Raw genomic sequence first — 19623 nt, 5'->3', positions numbered from 1 at the left:
CAATGGTGCACGTCAGGGAATCTCCAGGCCACACGCGCCTCGCCCAGAATCAATCAATCTTTCCAGATTAGAGTCCTCAGTCTATTCTAAGGAAAGTGTTAACTGTATGTGACAGAATTCCCAGTGTGGAGAGCGCACCTCTGATCCCCATGGCTCACCCACTCTCAGATGGAGTGAGAACAGGAGCAGAGCGCGTAACGAAATGCCACTGGACCCGGGTGAGGGCCTCACCGAGCTCCACACCCCCTCCCAGGTGCTGAGAACTCTGTCCAAGGGCAGGGAGAGGCACCCACAAAGGATCTGCATTCTGGATGTGACCCCGAAGTCGGGGCGTTTGGTGGGGGTGGGGGTGGCGCAGAGCGCGTGCAGCCTCCGCTAACCCTGAGGGCGCAGGACGGAGTAAGTGTCCCCCGCGGCTGCACCCGTCTCATCACCGCCTGGAGGCCTATCAGAAGTCCTGCCGCGAGCCACCAACGTGTCCGTCAAGAAGCACAGGGGACACTCCAGGCCATGTGCAGGCCTGTTCCAAGGTAACTTGTGGCTCCCGGCCTCAGCTGAGGACTCCTTGCCTCACCTGGTGCCCGGGGCGCTGGGGTGGGGGAGGGGTAACGAAGGAGTGTTCCCTCCCTACCCTTCTAGGGCATCCCAGCAAGCGAGGGTCCACTGCTGGTGGCACTGGGTGCTGGCAGCACCCTCCAGGGAGGGATGCAAACCCACCAACAGCCCCACCTAATCCATCTTCATGGTAGGAGAGGCGTGTGCACTGGCACCTCTGTGCCCAGGTCACCCCCTCACCTCTGAGCATCCTTTCCTGCCTTCTGAGCTCTGGAAAGATGGATCTCTCAAGGCTACTACTCACATTCCCCCTTCAGTTAACTTGATGAAACGCGGCGGTGGCATCTGGCAGGAAGGCCGGCACCCTCCGGGCCAGACCATGATCCCCTGGCGGCAGGGCTGGGCTTTACCTGTTTCCGTAAGTCCTGAGCCGACCGATGCAGAGGGGGGTGGTGGTAAGCGGGGAGCCCCCTGGCAGAGGAGCCCGCGGAGGGGGCCGCTGGGGGGTGGCTCGTGGAAGCCTGCTCCCTCCGGCCGTCGGCCCGGGGATCACTGTGCTTCTCCTTCGCCGGAGTGGCCTCTTTGCTTTTGTGTTTCTGAACAGGTTCCTTCTCCCGTGATGACCTGCTGGAACCATTGAAAACTGGAAAGTAAGGAGAGAGGAAGAACAAAGTCACTACAGAGGATGCTGCCTGCTGCCAGGTACCCTAAATCCCCCAAAGACAAAAGGAGAAAGAAAAGGAAAACATTCTGGACAAACATCACACCTCACACGCTCTCAAGACCCAACCTCAAGTCAAAACAACCACCACGAAGGACAGGAATAATCCTAAACACAGAGAGACTAAAAAATATAACTTTTTGTTATAACTTTTTTATAACTTTTTGTTATAACTTTTTTATAACTTTTTGTTATAAACACATCCTAGGAACTATCTGCTTTGGTTGAAACCACTGAAAACTCCATTAAAAGAATCCCTACAGGGGCTTCCCTGGGGGCGCAGTGGTTAAGAATCCACCTGCCAATGCAGGGGACACGGGTTTGAGCCCTGGTCCGGGAAGATCCCACATGCTGCAGAGCAACTAAGCCCGTGTGCCACAACTACTGAGCCTGCGCTCTAGAGCCCGCGAACCACAACTACTGAGCCCGTGCACAGCAACTACTGAGCCCACGTGCCACAACTACTGAAGCCCATGCACCTAGAGCCCACGCTCTGCAACAAGAGAAGGCACCACAATGAGAAGCCCGCACACCGCAACAAAGAGTAGCTCCCACTCGCCGCAACTAGAGAAAGCCCGCACACAGCAACGAAGACACAACGCAGTCACAAAAAAAAAAGAAAAAATCCCTACAAAACAAAAATATAAACACACACACACACACACACACACGAAATACACAGTAGCCCTGAGAATATCACCATAACACCTTAAACAAAAAGAGAAGAATTAAAATGAAGAAACCAACACAGGGGCTTCCCTGGTGGTGCAGTGGTTAAGAATCTGCCTGCCAGTGCAGAGGACACGGGTTCGAGCCCTGGTCCAGGAAGATCCCACATGCCGCGGAGTAACTAAGCCCGTGTGCCACAGCTACTGAAGCCCGCATGCCTAGAGCCTGTGCTCCGTAACAAGAGAAGCCACCGCAATGAGAAGCCCGTGCACCGCAATGAAGAGTAGCCTCCACTCGCCGCAACTAGAGAAAGCCCATGCGCAGCAACGAAGACACAACGCAGCCAAAAATAAATTAATTAATAGGAAAAAAAAAAAAAGAAACCAACAGTCACATTCCACGAACAGGACCACCTCATGTATAAGGATACAGGGGATCCGAAAAAAGAATATATTCTTCAGTTTAAAGTAATGCATTTAAGGCTGCAGATCTGCCGACGGATATGGGTCAGGACACAGCTGCCTCACCTGACCCCTCAGTGACCAGAGAAGAGGGACAGAGAGGCACAGGCGCTCTGAGCCGGACCCGTTTCTATCCCAGGAGTCACAACACACATACAAGTATTAAGTGTTTGCCGACAGCCCAGGGGCCATGGTCAGGCGAGGAAGTCACAGCCTCTAAACCCAAAGGGACTGGACCTTATCCTCATGCCCATTTTACAGAGGACGCCAACGGAAGGCGAGCGCCGAGCCCAGGCCCTGCTGCCTCCCAGGCCCACCCTCCTGGTCCCCAGGTTGTGCTCAGTGCTGGTTCCCTGTGTGCCTGCTGCACACCCCCGAACCCGCTTCAGGGAGTTGAGAAGAGAACAGCGATGCTCAGGGTCCTTACAGTAAACTTCATCACGTTGCTGCCCTGAGGTTTCTCCTCGGTTCACAGCCGGGACTCGCACTCCAGGAAAGACCTGGTGGGCCCGGCACTCCTCCACGGCATCTACAGGCCCTTCACATCTGCTTCTCTGGTTCCCGTAGGTCCCCCCCACACCCGCATCCCAAACCCCCTGGGAAGGTGGCCTATTTCTCCAGGGAAGGAGGAAGGATGCCCCATGCTTGGCTGCCCGGCCCCACGAGCTCCACGCGGAACAGCCAGGGAAGCCAGTGAGCCCTTGCGGCTGTCATTTTAAAAAGGCTCCTGGGGCTTCCCTGGTGGCGCAGTGGTTGAGAGTCTGCCTGCCGATGCAGGGGACACGGGTTCGTGCCCCGGTCCGGGAGGATCCCACATGCCGTGGAGCGGCTGCGCCTGTGAGCCGTGGCTGCTGAGCCTGCGCGTCCAGAGCCTGTGCTCCGTAACGGGAGAGGCTACAGCAGTGAGAGGCCTGCGTACCGCAAAAAAAACAAAAGGCTCCTGGAGTATTTCCTGACAGAAGGAGCCTTAAAAGGTCACTGTGCCCACCCGCCCACTGGGTACCTCCACTCCAAGGCTACCCACCCCCCAACCAGGCCTTGCAGAATGCCAGGCAGAAGTCACCACAGGACCAGGCAGCTGTAAAGAAAAACTTCCTCCTCCTTTGAGTTGAAACCTCTTCCTGAAGCTTAAAGACTCAGAAGGCAAACCCCCTCTCCCACTGGTCCATCAGACAGTAACGTATGTCTTCCAAGGACGCCCTCCCCAGTGCCATCAATGCTTTCTTTGTCCCCCCATTTGTCTAAGTGGCCTTTAAATTACATTTATGCCTTGTAGATTGCAAATATTTTCCTCTTTTTTGCTTTTCCATCTGTTATGTTGCTAAATCTGCTAACCCACTTTTTAAGTTTCTTAGCTTTGAAAGTTCTCCCATGAAGCTGGTCAGAGGTGGGGACTTTCTTACACGCAGCCAGCAGCACCCCGCAAGAAGAAGAAGAAAAAATATCCGAACATATTTTCAGATGGTATGACATTCCTCTGAGTTTCCCCCTAATTGTTTCTGATTCGATCGCTTAGATTTGTTTCTTTAGTGCACTTGTTATTACACCGTATACGGTGTAACACACAGATTCACGTTTTCCGTATCTGGATGGGCTGTGAGCCCTGATCTCTAAAGCTGCTCACAGCCCCAGTGATTACACACTCTAAGTAGATGTTCAGTACAGACGTAAAGACCACACCACAGCAAAATAGTATATGATCCCGTGTTGTGCAAGGCTCTGCTGTTACTTTGTTACAGAAAAACGGAGCGCTTCAAATGGTTGGCATTTATTCTAAGTGTAACTAACTACACGTTGTCAGAATCCATTCATCATACCCAAGCTGGCGCTATCTGCACTCGCTTTCCAGACAAATTAGAAGCAACATCCATAAGAAGTCATACTTCAACGTGATTAAAAATCAAGCCAAGGAACATGAATCTAGGCAATTCTTGACCGTTCACCAATTTTCTCAGGCAGTGAACATAGCTCCTTTATTGAAACAAAGCACAGGAAGTTTCATCTTTTTATTTTTAATCTTAAATACTCCGTACTTTCCTGACCTTTGCTACTGCCACCAAGATGAGCAGTGTGCTAATACGAGAATTACTTACTTCTCTGTTTGGTTACAAAAAAAATTTATTCTGGGGGTTGGTTCCCTTTCACAAGATTGTATGAGTGCTTCAATTCCCAGCCCTACGGCCTGCACCTGGGCAAGCTGTGTAAATCCTCAGTTTTCTCGCTAAGGCTGAGGACCACACACTCCTACGTGGAGAGTGTGCAGTGCCCTGTCTGGGTTCAGCAGCCACTCGGCACTGGGGAGACCTTACTGCTGCTGCCTCTTTAAAAGGACCATCTCAGGTTATTACACGCCGATTGTGGCAAGAGCTCTTCTTCTGGCCTCCCACCCTCCCCGCAGATGCAGTAAAAGAACGGGCTTCAATACAGCCCAAGGGCAGGCCTAAGCCGACTCACCATAACCTCCACTCGACCCGGCTGCCTACCACTGCCTCCCAATATCCATTGCATGGGAAAACACAGGCGGTGCCAACGTCCTGGCCAAGCAAGGACAAATACGATGCTGAAACCACAGCCCTCGTTGTTCTACCAGCTTAACGAGCGACCCACAGACCCTTTCAGGGGATCCCCTAGGTCAAAAGTACTTTCTTAATTATCCTGAGAGTATTTACCTTTTTTACTGCGTTAACATTTCAGTGATGATAATGGCTAAAGGTAGATCAGCCATCAGGGTAATGCAAACCAACATGACCATGAAATACCACTTCACATCCCCTAGGACGGCTATGTTCACAAAGATGGATAAAGGCAAGTGTGGGTGAGAATGCAGAGTGGAACCTTCAAACACTGCAGGTGGAAATGTAAAATGGTGCAGCCACTCTAGAAAACCATCTGGAAGTTCCTCAAAATGTGAAACAGAGTCACCATATGACCCAGCAACTCCACTCCCAGGTATGAGCACAAGAGAAATGAAAAATATGTCCACATAAAAACATGTATACGAATGTTCAAAGCAGAAATATTAACAATAGTTAATAACTGGGGAAAAAATCCAAAGGTTCATGCACTGGCATTTAGCTAAACAAAATGGGGTGTTATCTATCCATAAAAAGGAATCAGGAACAGATACGTGCTCCAGCATGGACGAATCTTGCAGACATTATGGGACGTGAAAGAAGCTAAGGACAAAAGGTCACCTATTATAGGATTCCATTCCTATGAAATGACTAGACCAATACATAAGAGACAGAAAGTATGTTAGTGGTTGCCAGGGGCTGGGGAGGGTTCAGGAAAATGGGAATGACTCCTAATGGGTACAGATTTTTCAGGGTGAAGGCGATGAAGATGTTCTAAAGTTGACTGTGATGATCATTACACAACTCTGTGAATACACTAAAAACTACGAAATTGTACACTGTGGGTAAATTTTATGATATGTGAATTACATCTCCATAAAACTAAAAACAGAACAAAACCAAAAGAAAACGTCAACAGGTAGCAAAATTCAACACAAATCAATGCAGTGGCACCAAACTAAATGAACAAATATTGGTAATCTTCATTACCATTTACTAGCAGTTAAAAAAAAAAGTTTCACTTTGGAAAGTGATAAAGCAATAGAAATTGTTAACAGTATTAAATCTCAACCCTGGAATACACATACTTTGTGTGACAAAAATGGAACCACAGGACTTCCCTGGTGGCGCAGTGGTTAAGAATCTGCCTGCTGATGCAGGGGACACGGGTTCGAGCCCTGGTCTGGGAAGATCCCACATGCCGCGGAGCACCTAAGCCCGTGAGCCACAACTACTGAGCCCACGCACCACAACTACTGAAGCCCGCATGCCTAGAGCCTGTGCTCCACAGCAAGAGAAGCCACCACAATGAGAAGCCCGTGCACCGCAACGAAGAGTAGCCCCCGCTCACCCCAACTAGAGAAAGCCCGAGCGCAGCAACAAAGACCCAGTGCAGCCAAAATAAATAAAATAAATTTACTTTTAAAAAAAAAAAGGAACCACACATAAGGCATTTCTCCTGAATACCAGTATGACAACTATTCCTAGGGAAAAGCACTTGTGAGATCAAGTTGTAAGGTAGCTGCTTTTTCACGGAATGCTATTTTTATTTGAAAGGACAACCGATGCAGTTATTTGTCAGCCATTTTCTCAAAAATGAATAAAGTGAGGCTGTCAAGGAAAAAGTAACAATGTTTGCTGCCAACGACCGAATTCACGATTTCAGGCAAAAATTACAATTCTGGAAAACGTGTATCTGCCACCATGAGTTCGATGTCCTCTCAACACTTAAAGACTTTCCCGATGAGTTCAGTGCAGAGAGAAGATTCTTTGAAAAAGCGTTAACGGAAGGTGCCGATGACTGGTAGGGGTGGATAACCCAGTGAACCATTATTTTCAAACAATCAATACAAGACATTACAAAATTGTGTGTGGGTCAGAGAGCCATTCGAGGGAGAAGGCAAACCAATGGATGTTAACGTAACAGAGCAGGAGAAGCTCACCGATGTGGGTTCAGATGATGGTAACAACTGACCCTGAAGAAACTACCACTGGTTGAGTCTGGGTGTGAAATCAAAGAATAAAATCTTCACAAAGGCTCCTCCCTCTTCCAACCACCTCTTTGTCTGAGACTGATTTTCTTCGTATATGACTGAATGCAGAAGCAGACCTAAGAATCTAGCCATCATCTCCTAGGCCAGACTTCAAGGACATCTGCAAAAATGGAAAATCATGCAACCCTCCTCTCCTGTAACTTTTGGGGTTTGGAATATTGTCCCTTTACATGACAATGTTCTTTGTGTTAACATGTAATGGGGGTTTGTGTTATTTTTAAATGAGTAAATATTTCTAAATTACCTCAGTCTTTAATTTTAATATGGCAAATATCAATAAATACAATCCACAAACTAAAAGCCTCCTGGGGTCCCTCAATAGTTTTTTAAGAGCAGAAATGGGTCTTGAGACCAACAAGCCTGAAACCAGTAGGCTGGATCATCTTTTCCGTGGTTATTAGCTACACCGTGATTTACTAGAGGGTTTGAGGGCCCCTGTACTTATGTCTAGACCTACAAAGCCCCCAAAAAGCTCAGGCTCTAAAATGAAGCTACTTAAAGTTGAATCCAGATAAATCATTTGCTAACTGTCTGACCTTGGAATGGTTTCCTGTCCAAGCCTTAGTTTCCCAATTAACTACTTATCTCATAGGGTCGCTTGGAGGATTCAGTGAGAAGATTAAGTCTAGAAAGGATCTTTGCGGCAGCAGTGGGCAAGCGTTAGCTTGTAAGGATCACCACACCATGACTGGGTCAATGCCACATGGGCATCAGGGCACCAGTGCTCACGGTTTGTCACTCTTTTCTTTTCCAGGTGAACCATGGGGGCAAGGCCAGTTGCTAGAAAGAGACTTCAAGGAGCTTAGTTAAAAGCTGGCACTGGGGTTAGCCAGCAACATCTTTCTGAGATCCGGGGGCGGGAGGACAGAGCCTTCACTGTCATTATCTGTACCTGAAACAGAACGCACAACTCTGCTTCTGTTCTAATGCCCTGTAGGGGCTCTGACACCACAAACACCAAAAATGACTCCCTAGGAAAACACTGTGGGGAAAGGGGACCCTGATCACAGACAGGAGAGGCAAGAGGGAGGCACGCGCCCTTAACGTAATAAACCAAAGCGGCTGCTCTGTGAACTGCAGCACAAGTTTCTACTAAAGACTATTTTGATCAGATGATCGGGAAAGGGGAAGGTTTTCAAAAATACAAAAATTAAAAATTGAATCAAATTTACTTTGATTTGCAAACAAAGGGAGGGTTCTCAAAGGAATCCCCGTTCTGTAACCGCCTTGCTGTTTACAGCAGCCGTCCACCCAAATGGCAAACACAGCCAAAAAGCCAACTCACGTGTCACTGGGAGGTGGATGGGGGGGCGCTTGTTAGGTGAAGATGATGGTGCCTGAGACGAGGTATGTTTTGTCCTCAACAGCTCATTAATTTTAAGTGTCGTGGGAACCTGCAGTTTTGCTCCTCCAAGTAATTATCTTTTGTCTTAATTTGTAAGATTCTCCAGAAGAGGAGAGAAGGGGAAAGGAAAAAATATTCACTCTCACAGGAAAAGCCTAAATCCTGTGAACATAAGAGACAGAAAGTTCGAGATGTACAGAGTACACACACACACACAGTCTCCAATTAAAAGAAATAATTGGACTCATTTCTTTAAGGAGAGGAAAAAAGCATTTATCACGGTGAACCATATTAGGAAATTGTTTTGTACTCAGATACAAACACCTCTGCATTAATGAACAGAGACAAATATATTGATTTGTATATACATACTCTGAAAGTTAAATGGTCTGTAGACAAGGGTTTCCACACCACAGCGAGCAAAACCTTTAACTCCAAAGGCTGGTATTCTGACTTAGGGTCACTTCAGAAGGTAAGGTTTGCTCCCAGAAAGGGTCGAAAAAGAAACGGGCAAGAAGGCACTTTAGAAACATCTTCACCAGCAAAATCCCGCGATCATCTGTAAGGTGGAAAGCGATGCTTTCCAAGGAGGAACTCACGTCAAAAGCTCCAGAGTCTGTACTAAACGGTGTTCCCCCATCTGACTCTGTCCACACAGATCCGGACGAGATTCCTGGGGGATCCACAAGGCAGTCGATAAAACGCTGATCATAAGGTCTTTAAAACCCTCACTCCATACACAACCTCTTGCAGGGACAGGGATAGTTTGGTTGCGATTTCTAGCCACCAGGTCCAAACACATCTATGCCTTAATTCCCACAACTACAAAACAAACCAGCTGCCTGCCCTTATATGCCCTTCAGGAATCGCTAAAGTATTCAAAATAAAGTATGTAAAATGCTATCCGTTCTACAGAGAAAGGAGCTGTGCAAATATAAGGAAGTTGGATCTTCTTAAAAGCGCCTGCTGTAACAGCAAAGACCCACATGTGAAAACAGTCATTCCCTTTCAACAGAGCACACAGGTCAGCAGTGGCACTTCTGCCTGCCCCCTTCCCCTGCCAGAGCCAGGCGCCCCAATCGCTAATTATTTGTGCTGCCAAAGGCACCTCATCTGAATGACAGCAAGTTTTTTATTAGGTGAGCAGGAAAGAGGACTCCTTTCTTGGCATCTGGCAAAAGTCCTATGATATCCTGAGATGACCCAGCACATCTAACCTTCACCTTGAAGGAGAAATACAAGAGCCATTACCGAAAGCTGGGCCGGAAGGTCTGCCAGCAGACACACGATGCACAGGAGGAAAGAAGAAGCAGGAAGCTGAACGTGGGACTAACCCCCAAATTACCTAAAATAAGACCCGTCCCACCCCCAAAACAAATCGAAGGGACAAAAAAAGAATCGTTGTAAATAGAGAAGACTGTGCTACAGAAAGGAAAAGAGAAGCACGCCAAGTTTCTGATCTGGAGCCAGATATTTAAATGTAAGCTTCGTGTCATTACAAGGCGTCCTGACTCGGGGAAGACAGACTCCATCAATCGGCTGGCACTGAATCCTTGTTACTGTACAAAAGCCGCACTTGCTCCCTGGAGCCAGTTCAACTTTGAGTCACTATTGTCTGAAAACAATGGAATGTGTCTGCCAACCTGTGCCAACAGTTCAAAAGGGTTTTAATGCCGCCTGTGTTGAGTGCTGTAACCCAGTTTGCCCTGGGTAAAAACGGCTCCACTGACTTAGCTACAGCAATCACGTGTCAAGGTAGAGAAAGCCAGGACTTGTAGGTCAGCATAAGCCCCATGAGGATCTCACTCACGCTGGGAGCCCACAGCAAGGGCTGAAACCTAGAGGCCTCCAAGCACCCTGAGCCAGTATCACAAGCAAGTTCTACTGGTTTACACAGAATTTGCGAAAGCCCTCTGGAATTTCCACTCAGTGAAATCTTATCACTTCGGTTACGTGTGTAACAGGAAACAAATCTCTTGAAAAGAAGTTTTAAAGCAAATTGGATTTTCTTCTCTTTGTAAGAACCTGAATCTGTAAGTCATAGAATGTTTTTCCTATCAAAAAACTTGGTTATTACCAGGGTTCCAAGATCTAGAAATGTGAATACATTATGGATACTGATGTAACGTACCTGACAGAGTTAGATAGATTTGCCAATTAAACACGTTTCTTACATAGGATCCTAATAACTGCAGACACCAAAGTTTGAAAATGGCACATGACCTTTATGAGAATATAAAGGTCAGGGCATCAGAAAGACCATCAATCCAAATGAATGGCTTCTGTCATTGAAAAATGGTTTCTTGGCCCCCTTGGCCCCCAAAGGAGCCAAGGAGAGGACAAGACGGATGGCCAGATGGTGACTGACCCCCTGCCTGTCTGCGATTCAGGTGGCTCCATGGCTCTTGCATTCTCCAACATGCCATGGCAGGGACAGAGGACTGCCTGGGCTGAGGGCCTGTTGGGAGGGTGGGCAGTGGTCCAAGAGGAATCTCATACTTTCTCACCCTCCAGAAATAAGACAGAGCAGAGAACTATGGGTTATACTCAGAGGGGGACAAGCGTCAACTCTGGAAGAGCAAATGAATGAACTGTTTTTGTAGCTCAGGGTTTCATAAAGCCCTGCGTTCAAGGATATGAATTATAAAAGGCCAACCACTTCTGAAGTGAATGGCAAGACTCTAGCCCACCTTCGGATCTGAACAAGGAAGCTCTAACTATTCACAACAAACTGGGGGAGAGAGATACCTTGAATGTGTGCACAAGAGTTAAACTGGAAGGCACTCCATGTACACAGTCACTCTACAAGTTATAGAAGAATTGGTTATTTGCAGAATAAAAATATTAGTACAGAAAACCAAATACAGAAATATCTGCATTGTAATAAGGACTGTTTTCAAGGTTCTCCAAATAAATTCTGTAGATCTGCTATGGTACCACACCAACCCTCCAGCCAGGAAAGGAATGACTTTTGGAAATCCTATACTCACACTGTATAGTCTCTGGGAACAGCACAACTTCCCAAGTGACTAAAAAGTCCCCTTAAGATAAGCCAGATGAATTTAGCTGGAAATACTAAATACTGAGCAGCTGGGTGAACAGCTCAGCAATACAATTTATAATATGTATGATGTAAACGTATCCCAGGCAAGTACGGACAACGAAACTGTTTGAAGATTCTGAAAACCGTTAATTTCTTCAGAACTGCAGAGTATCACAGTTCTTGAGAAGAGTCATGGGGCCTGAGGCCAGCAACAGGACAGTAGCCAGCGCCCCCTTTCGGAGAACTCAATCAAGCACCGGGCGCTGTGCTGAGCGCACCTGTCACTCACTCATTACTAGCAGACCTGTGCTGCTCTTCAGTAAGCTATTATTCACATAGCATGTGACCCACCCGCTCAAGGCGCGCCATCCAGTGGACTCTGGCATATTCACAGAGTTGGGCAACCATCACCACAAAAATACAAGTTTAAAATGTTTTCATCACCCCCAAATGAAACGCCATCCCTACCCACTCCTGAACCCTAATGGAAAAGCCAGGTGTCCGTCCGCACACCAAACTACCAGGGGACAGAGCAGTCCTAGATGTGTGTGTATATCCCCAAGGTCCCACGTGGACCGAGAGAGCAAACGCTTCAACAAGATGAAAAGAAACAGGGACGGGCTGGTCATACTGGTGGACGGGTGTCACCGGCGACCATCTACCACACTCGGAGCAACTCCCTCAGATGCGGTCAGTAACGTCACAGTGCTAACAGCAGCCCCCTTGGGCAGCCCTCACGGCGTGCCAGGTATTTGAAACCTACTAACTTTCCAGGATTCTCTTATCAACTGCAAGGTTGTTCTAGACTTCAAGATCTTCTCACTCACACGTGGAGTTAACAGCCAATACAGTGTTCTCTACCACATAGGAACAAAACCTATATTGACTCATTTGCCAGTCACAAAAACCTATGAAAGGACTTCGCTGGTGGTGCAGTGGTTAAGAATCTGCCTGCCAATGCTGGGGGCACGGCTTTGAGCCCTGGTCCGGGAAGATCCCACATGCCACGGAGCAACTAAGCCCGTTCGCCACAACTACTGAACCTGAGATCTAGAGCCCGCAAGCCACAACTACTGAGCCCGAGATCTAGAGCCCGCATGCCACAACAACTGAAGCCTGCGTGCCTAGAGCCCGTGCTCCGTAACGAGAAGCCACCGCAATGAGAAGCCCGCACACCGCAATGAAGAGTAGCCCCCGCTCGCCACAACTAGAGAACGCCCGCGCACAGCAACGAAGACCCAACGCGGCCACTAATTAATTAATTAATTAAAAATAAAATAAAAACCTATGAAAAAGTACTCCTACTACCTCTTTAAAGATAAGAAAACTAAAACTGCCCAAAGTTGCAACCACATATGAGCAGACAAGCATCAGTGTCCTGATCTCAACCACTAGGTCAAGTGGCCCCAAATGGAAGAGGGGTGGAAGGTAAAAGAAAAAAGCATTCCTCAGCTGGAGAGCATCTCCCCGTGGCACATGGGGGGACCCTGGCTCTGCCCACACAACCCACCCCTCCACCACCCAGACAGAAGGGTGCTGAATGCACCTCAAAGGCAATCACAGGGCAGAAATGGGGTGAAGTCACCCAAGCAACCGCTTTTCGGCCCTTACACAACTCCCCCACCACCACCATGTCAATCCAAAAGCAATGAAATTATTCCAGCTGGGAGTCCGATAACATGTTGTTTAAAAAACACTTGTGGGGGGGGGGGGAGACTTGTGAGAAATGTCCTTCTTCAGAAACAGAGGAGCACACAAAGAAACAGCGGTCTCTGCTATTCCTTCCACTTTTCATTAAGTGCAGAACAAGCATGTGGAGAATATACAACATGGGGCTGATGGGGACAATCCACCCTCACTGAGTTCTCCTGTGCAAAGGCTAAGGAATGCCTCACCACCTAGGAAAAACCAAAGCCAGCATCATTCCAGACAAAAGCATTAATTCCTCTACCCTACCTCACTTACCCTGCTGAAAAACAATTACCAGCGATGAGAACTTCTCAAAAACCGAGCCACTTCAAATATCAACTTGTAACACAAATACAAGAGCCACGTTTTGATTGTGTTGTTTGATGGCCAAATACAGAGATTAGCTAAGGGCTCTACTGTTAGGATCATTTGAGGTTCTGTATACTGAAGCACATTCTGGAAACTCTGAAGAGCCATCGAGATAGAAGCTGCTGGAGGCATTCTTACTGTAACCCTTGAGTGTTGAGCCAAGGTCAAAAGCACGTGTGATGCCATCCTTGTCATTTCAGATTATGCATTTTAATAAACACATCCATTTCCCTTAGGATGCGCAGTGGGTTATAAATGAGAACATTTGAGTCCTCTGCAATGTCTGCGCAACTAAACATGAGCCTGGGGTCACCAGGCTCTGGCAGGGGACTACTGGGGTCAGGGCTCCTATCCCTGGGAAGTTGAGCGCTGCCCCAGCCAGGCCCCATTAGACACCTACGGGGAGGGCAGGGGGAGCGAGCATTCTCTCCTGGCATCAGCTCCCACTAGCTCCACTCCTGCTCTGTAGGGAACCTGCTGCTTCACTGGGGTTCAAGTTTAGGGGAGAAACGAGATAAAGCAGGACACCATCGGCAGCTTGGGTTCTCGTTTCTTCAAACCAACACAGCCTAAATAAAACTCTGGACCTGCCGCCAGATCAGGGTTTGGGGCCAAAGCTACCCCGTAATAAAGAGTTAGTTTTCCCCATTTTGTTTTCTGTGCATTTATTTCCCCACATTTCAGTGAGGGTGCTGCGCCCGGGGGGGGGGGGGGGGCGCCAAGCACCGCGGGACAAGAGAAATCCTGTGTCAGGGAGAAGAGCCCAAAGGCAGCTTGCTTCTCCACTCTCTCATGTGGCAAAATTCCGCAATTCTGAGGACCTGCTTGACCACGTGGTGATTATGGCCTCATCCAGGTTTTCCCTGTTAGAAAATCTATTTTCACACTTGGTACACTGTTCACCTGAGTCCAAAATCAGAAGGAAATGGGGATGATCTGTCTGTAGATTTTACTTTTTGGAAAATGAGGGAGTTAAAACTGAGGCAAGTATCAATCAATCAGTCAATCAAAAACTAAGGCAAGGGCTGGGAAAAGGAACGCCCTCATCTCATTCACGCACTGTACCCCGCCTTTTCTTCCCATGCAGTCAGAGAACTTACTTTACTCTCCAGAATGATTCTTAGCTCATGTTCACCAAGTGCCCTCTAAAATCAGGGAGTGGGGGCCGAGGCGTGGGAGGGCCACATGAAGGAGGACAAGAGCATCCCCGGCCTCCCCGTGGCACAGGTGTCACACCACAGGGCCTTCTCATCCATCCTGGGGAGCGGCAAGCCCAAGTGGTCGGCCTCATGGCTCAGGAACCCTCTGACACCGGCCTGCGGCTCACTAGGAAGCAAGCAGTCATCAGCGCCTTGCAAATCTAATCAAGCTTGGGGCTCTGCAGGTGCTCTCTGAACCTGAACTGCAGAAGTTCAGTTTTCTGAACCTGAAGGAGGCCCCCTCTGAACCCCAGACAGAAGAAACAAAGTCAGTCAGGGCTGGTCCTGGGTGAGCCCAAGCAGTTTCCTCATATACATAATCACCGACCATCTATCTGCTTTCTTTACCGATAAAGCCACTGGCCCAATGCCATGCCAACAGACCAGGTAAACACCTTCTGTACTCCCGCAGAGAACTTTCTATTACAAGTGAACCCTCTTTAGGAATATCTGTTTCATTCTGTTGACAGATGTCACGTTTAAACAATTATCCGCTTTTATAACTGATAGGTACCCAAGATGAAATCCCATTACAAGGAATTTCAAGAAATTCTGCTCTGTATTTACAAAGAAAAGGGTCTCAGTAAAAACAAAGCAGGAAAGACAAGTGCAAGCTGCCACGGGAATTCTGCCACTGTTTGATCTGTGTTTGTTAATCATGGAAACAGAGTTCTCAGGGATCCCAGCCTGACTGCTTGGAGGATTCTTGTGAAAACCACTAGAGTCCTGGGGTTCACTGCTGCCATTCTGCAACTCATACTCTGCGGGAGACAACAGGGTACCAAGTTTCCTATGGGTCATAATAGGGACAAGAAGATATAGTATAGATGGGAATGAGAAGGAGATGAAAACAGGGTGGGATATAAATGTTTTTAATCTGAAAATGGTACTAATGTCTCAGGGAGGAAAAAAAAGGATTCCAGGAATAAAATTTTAGTTAAGAATCTTCACCCAGCTAATCAGGTCATCCTGGAAAAGCCCTTCCCTTTAACACACAGCAATGCCCACCATCCACCATAACAGATCTCAATGGTAACGATTCCTGTACCCGAGACACACGCAGTAACTATTTCTTTATTCCGGGATATAAATGAAGGAAGGAACAAATGAATGACCATCTACACTGTCCTGCTTGTTTCATAGAAGAGGAAATTAACAATCAGAGAAATTAAATGCCCACCCAGCAAGGCACAGCTAATTAAGCCTTAAAAGGGGCAGGAAACGAAGCTCCTGATGACTAGTTGATGCTGATAAAGACCTTTATGGGAACAGAACGGGGGGGGGGGGGGGGGGGGATGTGGGGAGGAACAAACGTGTGTGTTATGCAATTTGGTGTTACAGTGTAATTTCAATTATCTAGAAATGGCTGGGAAAGGAACACTATTCCACAGCTAAATGTTCAGTTTTCAAAGATGTTTACGTTTTCGTTTTACCGCTTTTGGGTGACTGCCCTCTAATCTCTCCTGCTGAGGACGGTACCTTCAGGAATCTCCTTACGCCCTCCTGCCGGGGGCGGCCTTACTCCCCAGTGTCACTAAGTCTTGCTTTAATAACCTGCTGGTGGCAGTTTGCTTCCTTGTCATCGGCCTTCTTCACGTCACAGAGGGTGTAGAACAGGGCAGGTAAGTAAGCTCGGCTAACTAGGTGTTGAGAACTCAGTGTTTTTCTGAAATACCGAATCTGAGGCAGAAACTGGCCTTCTCCAAAGCTGACTTCTCTTTTTCAACAAAACTCTCATCTTCCTCTGGGTCACTCAAAGCTGGAGAAGCTTTCCTAATGGCCTGTGCATTTCCGAGCTGGCTTCAGCCCAGTCCTTCCACTGGCCTCGCAGAGAAGCAAGCACTGCCATCCTTTGGGTTTTTAAAGACATGAAACCTCCAAAGACACGAAAGCCATGTGGCAACAGCACAACTGGAGACCCACACAGACCTGTGTCTCCCAGGCCATGGCCTGTGGCACTGGCTCTTTGCTGCTGTCGACCAGATGAGAGTGGTAGCTCCACCATCACAGCACAGGCTGGACCCATCACAAAGCACACCTGTTCACACGCTCGCCCTTACAATAGAGTAGTGTCTAGCGCGGGGGGGCATTTCAAAAATCTTGACTGCAATCTGCCACTTTGGGTGACGGGTGCAAGACATCAGATCTTCCATTTCTTCAACTGTAAAGCAAGAAACACCTCCTGCCCTGACCATCTCCCCATGACTCTGCTGTAGAGTAAGTAGATGGAATCAAAAGAGAAAACGTAGATGAACCCATCCTGAAAACGCTCATATTTTTACTGTCATTCGTGGAAAACAGCCCTCAATCCACCCTCTCACAAAGGGGATTTCTGAAAGACCACCCACTAAAAGGAAATTAGAGAAGCCACCCCTTAACTATGAACATGTCTACACACACAGCTAACAGAGGCTACACAAACACTTCACTTAATCCCTACCTTACAGATGAAGAGGCGGAGGCTGAGAAATACTGAGTTATGCACTGAGATTATTAACCTCATCTCCCCGACAAACTGTCAGGTCCTGAACTCACCATGTCTCTGTGCCCCCTAAACATAGCCCTAAGCAAGCAAGAAGCAGGACAGATGAATAATCACTCAGCTGACAAGGCAAAAGTGCCCAACAGTGGTGCAGGCGAGACAGATTCCTGTCACATCTAAGCGATGCTGGCCCTGCATCTCTACTTCCCATTGGATCCAGAAAGACAAGGAGTAGTTCAGTGCACAGCCGTGGAGGAAGAAAAATGAGAAGCTTTCCTCTGCCTCAATCACTTACTGGCAGCACTGGTTTTCTGCCATTTGTAGACGGGGACGCTCGACCTTCTAGGGTCTCTGTGAGTCCCAATGGAAGTATGATCTCGAGCAAAGAATCCGGTTAAGAACTCACAGAGAACAGCCATCACCTCTCCCAACCTTATGCTCTTTGCTCCACTCTCCTTTTCGTTCGTCTTTTCTTACTTCCTTCCCCCCACCCCATGCTAATCCAATTAGTCATCAAGTTCTCTCAATCCTACTCCCTGCAGTATTTCTTTATCTACCTACACATTTTTGTACTTATATCCTCCCAGTTACATTGCCATGATCACCTTTTCGTCCCTCGTTACCTTTGGCCAGGTAATTGCCTACAATTACAGCCTGTCAATGTGTTTCCTCTTCTTTAAATCATTTCCCTTTATGAAATCCTCTTAATTGATGCCAACTTAATCTTTTCAGAATGTAACTCCAATTAAGTCACCTCCCTGTTGAAAAACCACTGAGCACTTTCCACAGCCAACTTATTTATACTTTTCTCTCTCTCACATTCAACGCTTTTGTTCCTGTTTTGTGGGCTACGTGTCCTCCCCCACAATGTTAACAGTCGAGGGGGGAAAAAAATCAGTCTAGTTCACAATACATATGCATGTACTTGATTTCACATACTGGATAACACTTTCCTTTCTTCACTATCTCTGCCTGCTAAAGTCACAACAGTAAGTTGATCACAATAGAGTCTTCACAAAATCATCTTGACCATCTCTGTTTAGATGTGACGTCTTCCTCTTGCAGTTCCTACGTCTGCCGCTCTTATGGAATTTATCATCAGCTCCGCAAACATAAGAATATGTATCCTCATCTTAACAATTTATTTGTCTAGGACACACTTGATTGGACTGTGTTACACCAATGACTGCTAAGTGCCTGGTACTTAAAGAAGCATCCAAAACTAGCTTCGCCACCAGCTCCGCAGCCTTCATCTTCTCAACATAGGATCGATTCTACGTTTCACCCAAAGCTTTGGATTTTAGCTTTTTTAACCCAAATTCAACAGCGGGCCTACCATGTCCATTGTGAACATGCTTGTGGGCTTTTCCTTTCCTGGGGGTCGACTGGCATGAAGATGAAGCATTGTTGGTGGCTGTTTTGACGTCTTCTGTCTCATCATCTTCCTCCTCGATGTCCTCCTCGTCCTGAGAGCTTCCGAAATATACCATGCTGTTGGGCAGCGCAGGAGAACCTAGTGGGTTTAAAAGAAGGTGCATAAACACAGGCCTGGATCCTCACCCCTTCCAGAGGCGCGCTTCAAATGGAGCCATTCGTTAAGTTACAAACTGAAATCCTCATGACTGAGCAGATAAAACAAAGCTATTTATCTCTACTGCCATTTTTAATTTATTTTTCAAACATGCCCCGGGAAATATAACTCCATCTGTGTCCTTTTAACAGATTTCAAACAAAATCCCCCAGCTGGGGGATGATGCCATTCACCAAACATGACAAAGGAAAATTTTTAAAATCTCATTTGAATAGTTCCTAAGAAGGGAAGGGAAAAACCACCAAGGACTGAACTGAGCAAGAAAAATTAATAAAAAAAATTTTTTTAAATCTACCCACGGCGTCAAAGACAAGAGACTATTCTGGGTTGTGTCTTTAACTTTCTAGACTTAAAAAGTATGAATCTGAGCTAACGAATTTAAAATGAAAGAAGAGACAATCAGAAGCAAGTAGTGAAAACAAAATATGACATTTCCTTATAGAAGGAAACTATCTCCTATTCATATGGGGTGAATGACAGGGATGGGTTCCCAAAAACCACAATATATTTGGAAGCTACTTTGATATGATGATCAGGTTAACAGCATGTAAAATTATTAAAATAAATTCCTGCATAACACTAATTGAAAGGCTGGTTTAAAAAAATAAAAAACCCTCTTCATACACATCCCTTACTCCTTTCACACCTTAACCTCCTCATCCCCAAATGGTTTTGTTTCTGAACATAAGACAGAACAAAAACACCAGAAAATAAGCTCAATATTACAAAGAAGCACACTACAGTTCTTCTTTATCAAATCATGAATTTTCAGAAGGAGATCTGTCAATTAATTGGTATACTGTTTGGGACCGAAGGCTGTTAAAAATCCCTCAAATTAATTGATTAACTGATCAAAATTTTTTTAAGCCCCT

The 19623-nt window shown here is 46.9% G+C and overlaps 1 protein-coding gene across 29 annotated transcripts in view; it reads right to left on the bottom strand.

The window, feature by feature from the left end:
• JARID2 (jumonji and AT-rich interaction domain containing 2) overlaps window positions 1–19623 on the bottom strand; it is a 243443-nt gene that overhangs the window by 29898 nt on the left and 193922 nt on the right. For 27 of the 29 annotated variants that reach the window (XR_016394549.1, XM_089918351.1, XM_089918350.1 and 24 more), the window contains 2 exons: window positions 18497–18673; window positions 966–1198 (listed from right to left, as the gene is read on the bottom strand). Coding sequence is in view for 28 of the 29 variants with exons in the window: in XM_089918351.1 (XP_089774477.1) it covers window positions 966–1198; window positions 18497–18673 (410 nt within the window). In the remaining variant the exon portion in view is untranslated. The remainder of the gene's footprint in view (window positions 1–965; window positions 1199–18496; window positions 18674–19623) is intronic. The other 2 variants (XM_089918357.1, XM_089918375.1) reach the window with 1 other exon arrangement.

The sequence above is a fragment of the Delphinapterus leucas genome, chromosome 10 (assembly GCF_059928025.1).
Source record: "Delphinapterus leucas isolate spDelLeu-1000000601 "Yukka" chromosome 10, BTC_Dleu_Yukka2, whole genome shotgun sequence".
NCBI classification, from domain to species: Eukaryota; Metazoa; Chordata; class Mammalia; order Artiodactyla; family Monodontidae; genus Delphinapterus; species Delphinapterus leucas.
Note: the sequence above shows the minus strand (reverse complement) of the source record. Positions and strands in the feature narration are given on the sequence as shown.